Source organism: Achroia grisella, unplaced genomic scaffold (genome assembly GCF_030625045.1).
Source record: "Achroia grisella isolate CSIRO2021 unplaced genomic scaffold, CSIRO_AGI_Agris_v1 utg215, whole genome shotgun sequence".
In the NCBI taxonomy this organism is placed as follows: Eukaryota; Metazoa; Arthropoda; class Insecta; order Lepidoptera; family Pyralidae; genus Achroia; species Achroia grisella.
The window spans coordinates 1,530,961-1,537,664 of NW_026712713.1; the positions used below are offsets into that span (position 1 = coordinate 1,530,961).

Here is a 6,704-nt window from a genome sequence, read left to right on the forward strand (position 1 = left end):
AATTTTGACTACATGAATGATGTCCAAACTGACGACAAATGGCTGTATAGTTCCCTTTGTCTTTTCATAAAGTATAAATATACTCAAAAAAAGAAACATGTCAACACATACTCTAGCAGTCAAACAAAAAGTCAAAAGGTCATACACTTTTTCAACTTACTCCGAATAATACGAAATATTCAACGATTTAATTTGAATTGAAAATTTTGTGATCTCCCGGCCAGGATAAATAACAATTGTCACTCAGTTTGTGTCATTAAATAATCCTGGGCTTAACAGAAAAGTTAATGGGCATAATGAGTAAAATTATCCCATCTGCCGCTAAACTTTTGGCTACAAACACTATCCCGGTATGTAAATTTATTTTATAGGATTCGCTAACTATAAATTTAATTGTCTAATGTGTTAGAATAGATAATTTAGAATAACACACATATTTTAAAAATCCTTATTACAGAAATCAGCTGTTTCGATTGTTCCCATAACAGCAAAATATAGTACTAAAAATGAAGCAACATTTGAAATTAAGGTAAGTAACCCATCAAAATCCTTTAACTAAAATAAATTTTTATTGATATTATCATAAGATTCGTATTGTTCATTAATAATTAAATTTGATTTAATTATGTAACTTTCCTTTAACCTTCAAGTGTCAACCTGTGTTGATAATCTCAGTATCTTAGCACGTGTTTAGCATATAATTCTGGTTGATTGTTAAGGGAATACAAATTATTTATAACATCCTAAAGATGTAGAATCTTACCCAACAATTATAAAATATATTTATTTTTATTTTAAATTCTAATTGACCTTCCTTTACTACTTAGCCAAAGACATTATTCCATTTTTAAATTATAGTCTAAAATACAATATAAAAATTTGAAATCTTTTAATTAGTCTGTGTTTTAATTATTTGGATAGTTGTTTAATTTGTATACATGGTATAAATTACTTAAATATTCTAAATTAATTGGTCTATAAATATTAAAACTTAAAAATATGTAATGGCAACAAACTTTTCACTGTATAATAAAATTATCACCACTTAAATTTTATTTCAATTTACATTAAATAATGAATATTCCTAATTTTTATAATAATTGATATCACTATTGTAACTTGCAAGTAATTACATTCGTATATTGTTAACATAGGTACTTACTATTGTATGAAGTTACAATTATATGAAAAATATATAATAATTAAAAAAACAAACATTTTTAAAAATACAAACATAGATTTTTTATTCAGTTATGAGTACACTTTATTATCTATATGTATTTATACTAGTTATTATGTAAAAATGATTATAAATTTTAATTGATGGTACATTATAATTAGTTTTTAATCAGTATGTTAAAAATCTTCAAATACTTAATATAATTTTAGCCATATAAACTTCATAAATTGGAAAAGGGTCCTGCAACATCAGCAACTCTAACTGCAGAAGATGCAATCAAGATATATGAAAAGCTAGCAGTGCTACGAAGAATTGAAACTGCAGCAGGAAATCTGTACAAGGAAAAAATAATCCGTGGCTTCTGTCATTTATATTCAGGTAATTGAGGTCATTTAATTATAATATATATTTTCTAATATACCCAGCAAAATTAGGGCGTATTAAGTGTTATATTCATGAACAATATTGTTTTTGATGTCAGGGTGAAGCCCGATTGTCTAGTATAAAAAAAAAATAAAAACACAGCTGACTGCCCCATTAAAGATAGCAGTTAGCCCTTATATATATATATTTATATTAAATAGTTTTATATTGCCTACTGCCTGTGACATCACCACAGAATTGTTAAGAACTATTTGTTTTTAATGTAAAAACTTATAAGATAAAATATTTTTTTTTTATTGACATTTGCTTGACATTTTATTCAAAAAGGTTTGGTAAGATTTAAAAATACATTTGTACTAAATTCAGGACTGTATATATGTATATATATATATACACATAAAAAATACTTTTCCTTATTATTAATATACATGAATAGTTGTAGTTTGATAATATATATTAGTAGTTTGGTTTGAGATAAGTAATTTAGGTATAGCACTGCTTATTTTATTTCTACAATTATATATTAACAAACAGTAAATTGGGTTTTCTATACTGCCATATATTGACCATTATTGTGGATAAAAAGTAGCATATATCCATCTCATTCCAGTAGTATACATGTGTATATACATGTTGACACATTACTTGATTTAACATGACATTATGTGTATATGTACTTGATAATATGGAACAGAACAGTTCTGTACCATTACTATGACATTTTTCATTTGAATAAATTACTGTTATATACTCCTAAGATAAGATTAAGATAAAGTGAATTGTGTGACTTATTTTTACATTCATAATATTGAATACTATGAGAGTATGTACCTACAGTTAGTTTTTTTTACTACTCTAACACTGTTGGTCGCATCTGGCCATTACAGCTTTACTAGACGATATTCACAGATTTGACAGTTAGTTGTGCATCTTATTGATATTCCCAATATACAAGATTCATAATATATATAATATCAGTCAAAATATATAATCATTCTTATATATTTTGACTTTTTTAAACTGTTATGACTTCCATATATAGTCTAACAGTTATCTGTACTAATATATAATGATATTTAGAACTATTAGTTGGTGTCGCGTACCAAGCAGTAACAAAACGCAATACAAAGGGAGCGTTCTGATTGGACCGCACACCCATCCAATTTTAAATACGCAACGTAACGTACAGACTCAAAATATCAACCGATCGATCTAACGTACTTTTGCTCACTCCACCAAATTTGTAATTAATAGTATATTGACCATTAAATTTAAGATAGTACGTAAATTCTATCATTTTCAACAACCCTGTAATCTGCTGAAGCCATCAAACCTACCGTCTATCATTCAAGCCGCAATATCATCTACCATCTGAGCATTCGAGCCGCATCATCACATACCAGTTGGATTTGAAAACTAATATGCATACTTAAGGATTCTGGCATTTTTATTGCAAATGAGCAATGTAACAGATTAGAAGTAATAGTCAGAATGGTTCATGCTTATTTGGTCATAAGGAGGAAGTAAGAGAATTGCCACCATTTTTTTATCATCTTTCTAGGTCAAGAAGCAGTTGCTGTGGGCATGCGTACAGCTATGCGAGATGCTGACTCAGTAATCACAGCTTACCGTTGTCACGGATGGACATACCTGATGGGTGTTAGCACAGTAGGAGTTCTAGCGGAATTAACTGGTCGCAAGTCGGGCTGCTCACGAGGTAAAGGTGGATCTATGCATCTGTATGGAAGGAATTTTTACGGTGGCAACGGTATTGTTGGCGCTCAGGTAATTTTGATTTTTTTTAATATGATGCCCTTAATATAAATGACAAAATATTTTATTCACATTTTGAATTCGCAATATTGCGGCAGTCTTTACAGTGTTGTATTGTATTTTATGTTGGAATCTATTTTCCATCTTTAGCCTCCTATTTGAGACTAGAAAAGTAGCTAGTAGCTAGTCAAACTCCTCTCGGAAGCGCAGGAGAAACAAATAAAATGAGTTGTAATAACAGAATTTGTATTATCAGGTACCATTAGGTGCAGGTGTCGCGTTCGCTCACAAATACAATGGGGACGGTGGCGTCAACTTTGCTTTGTACGGCGACGGCGCCGCGAACCAGGGACAATTGTATGAGGCATACAATATGGCTAAACTGTGGAATTTACCTTGTGTCTTCGTCTGCGAGAATAATGGATACGGTGAGTATTTAGTAGGAGTGGCTTGGGGTGGAGGGAGTATTTTTATTAATGAAAATAGCTTTCCTAGCGCCATAGTCAGTAGATACTATAACAAACAGAGTCAAAGTTTAACTTTCTTGTTTAATACACATTATTTATATTGTCATCGGGATCATTATTTTAACTCATATGATTACGTGACACCTGGGTAGGTTATTAACACAAAAAACATATTAACTTGTACAACGTTGTAGTGACAAGAACACTGCATTGTTTTTTCTTCCCTTTGCATTTGGAATATGGCGGTAGAATTTAAAAAATGTTAATTCAAAAATGTTTATATTAAATTTATTTTAATAAATATTATTTAATGTTAAAGTGCCCGTAGTGCAGTTCATATATATGTATATGCGACGGTTACCATTTATTATTCTGTCAGGTTTTGCCATTACAGTTATATACAAAAAAAACTAAGAAACAATTTTTCTTCTAGGCATGGGTACTAGTGTAGACCGTTCCTCCGCGAGCACAGAATATTATTCGCGCGGTGACTACATTCCTGGCATATGGGTGGATGGTATGGATGTACTAGCAACCAGAGAGGCCACGCGGTTTGCTATTGATTACTGTACCAGTGGTAAAGGTAAGAAGTCCACATTTGTGTTGTTGTAATATTAATTGCGAGCGTTGTGGCTTTATGGTTTACTGTACTAACTTCTAGATATCAACGATCGTGAGTTTGAATCTGTCAGGTATAAAAATTTTGTGTGTGTTAATTAACCGAGTGATGAATGTGAGCTTATTGAATATTATGTTTGACAGTGCCACACCCTGTCAACATTGTAGTACTGATGTAACAATAAAAATATACAGACCAATACAAACAATCATACTCATAAGTAACAAATGTTTGTAGCGTGCGAGAAATCGAACCAGCGATCTATTAGAGTAAGGCAGTGTGCTAAACCGCTAAACTACCGAGGCAGTCTAACATGGTATGATTTCCTCATTCAGGTCCACTACTAATGGAAATGGAGACATACCGGTACTCTGGTCACTCGATGTCAGATCCTGGCACGTCGTACCGTACCCGAGACGAGGTTCAGGAGGTTAGACAGACGAGGGATCCCATAACCTCATTCAAGGAGAAGATCATCAGCAATGAGCTGGCCACCCCTGATCAACTTAAGGTATTTCTTTATTTTTTACTATTACTATATAGTATAATACAAGTATTTATATGTTAACTTCGTTCAATCGTTCAGTTGAGTTCCTTGCCAGTTCTTCTCAATTGAATCTGTTTACTGTACTGTACGGTAGGCAAAAAGTTTAACGTTCGTAAGCTACTAAAATGGCCTACATTAATGAATGATTTCTGATTAGATTTTATTTTATATAGCTAAAAAAATAATGATCTATTTAATAATAATGCCAATTCCAGCCACATTGACATTATTAAAGTTTATAGGCGTTTATAAATTTATTGTATTTAGCCAGTTTGCTTGTTAAGCCTCATTATTCGTCATATATTAATTCATATATTTAAGAAATGCTTGTGTTAAAACAGGAAATTGACACAAGAGTACGTAAAGAAGTAGAAGAAGCAACCAAAATAGCCAAGTCGGACAGTGAAATAGACCTCGAGGAGCTCTCCGGAGATGTATACTACAATAATTTAGAATCTGAAATCCGCGGTGTCTGTCCTGACACGCCTTTACAGCATATCGAGGTTGTCGCACGCAATTAATGCTTTTATTTATAAGATAATAAGGCCTGTAATTAGAATACTGATTCTAAAGTTAAACAAGAATATATTCTTTTAATCATGGCATCCTTTTTTACTCTAAGAGGCTAAAAGAAGATGGAATAGTTTGCATCGTTATAAAAGGTCTGATAGAATCAGCATAATACCATTGTATGCTCGGTAGGAGTTGGGTATGCCTAGATATTTTATAAAAATATATACACATGAAATATTTCATTATTATATTACAAATGAAACATTGATTGTATGAGATTATAAACTGTTTTGTTTTAAAAGTAAACAGAATACAATCAAAATAAGAATTTATAGTTTCGCTATATCGTAATATGTTACGTATAAAATAATCGGATTAAGGAGTGTTTAATTAAAAAAATACCATTAAAATCAAGTAGACAGAGATCACTGACACTCCTATTCTAATTTTGTACAGATAGTACATTTATTACATTATATATATTATATACGATAATATCTATATATACCTAATTACATAAAATTAACAAGACAATAAGGGACATTACCCATATATGTTGAATCTATAAAATATTTATTTTCGAAATAAGTTATTGATAGTATACAACAATCTATGTCAAATTATATTTTTATTTATATAATAGAACCATTCGGCAAATTGTTACTGTTACAGAATTATAAGTGCACAAATTATAATTTTTATTTATATGTATATAAATATGTATTATAAATGTAGCTTAAGAGAATGTGATACTGCCAAAATCATAATAAATAGTTATAATTACATACAGTTGAATTAATATTATTTATGAAACATATGCCTGTTTTTTATTTATAAATAAGAATGTTGGTTATGTGCTATTATTTAGATGACTAATTTTTAATAATATTATTATAATAATTTTGCTTATACAGCGAAACCTGTAGAAGTGAGAAATCTCCACAATTGATAATAACAACAAATTATAATGAGGTCTCGTCACTTTCGCATTCAGATTACTTAAAATGAGATACCTCTAGCATTGGGATTGGATTATGTACATCATGGAGGTGCCTAATAAACACATACATTTATAATAATAATTTAAATATACATACATTGTCGACATCATTTGACCCCATATAAGCTATTTATGTGGGACGCTATATAAATAAAATACGAATATAAACCTGCTTTATTGTAGAACTGCATAAATAAAAACTTCTCCACTTTCCAATTCTG

The 6,704-nt window shown here is 30.4% G+C and overlaps 1 protein-coding gene across 1 annotated transcript; it reads left to right on the forward strand.

The window, feature by feature from the left end:
- The first annotated feature begins 118 nt into the window (after positions 1-118).
- Positions 119-5,555, forward strand: LOC131842173 (probable pyruvate dehydrogenase E1 component subunit alpha, mitochondrial). The gene is made up of 8 exons (XM_059190702.1): positions 119-350; positions 458-529; positions 1,390-1,558; positions 3,126-3,349; positions 3,594-3,765; positions 4,238-4,387; positions 4,759-4,934; positions 5,312-5,555. Exons 1-8 carry the CDS (start codon positions 288-290, stop codon positions 5,489-5,491), a joined length of 1,206 nt encoding a protein of 401 aa, XP_059046685.1. The 5' UTR covers positions 119-287; the 3' UTR covers positions 5,492-5,555.
- Positions 5,556-6,704: the final 1,149 nt, after the last annotated feature.

Coding starts and splice junctions, on each gene's coding strand:
- LOC131842173 (XM_059190702.1), top strand. CDS start 288: ATGGGCATAATGAGTAAAATTATCCCATCTGCCGCTAAACTTTTGGCT. Junction 351..457: donor TGGCTACAAACACTATCCCG/GTATGTAAATTT, acceptor TCCTTATTACAG/AAATCAGCTGTTTCGATTGT. Junction 3,766..4,237: donor CTGCGAGAATAATGGATACG/GTGAGTATTTAG, acceptor TTTTTCTTCTAG/GCATGGGTACTAGTGTAGAC.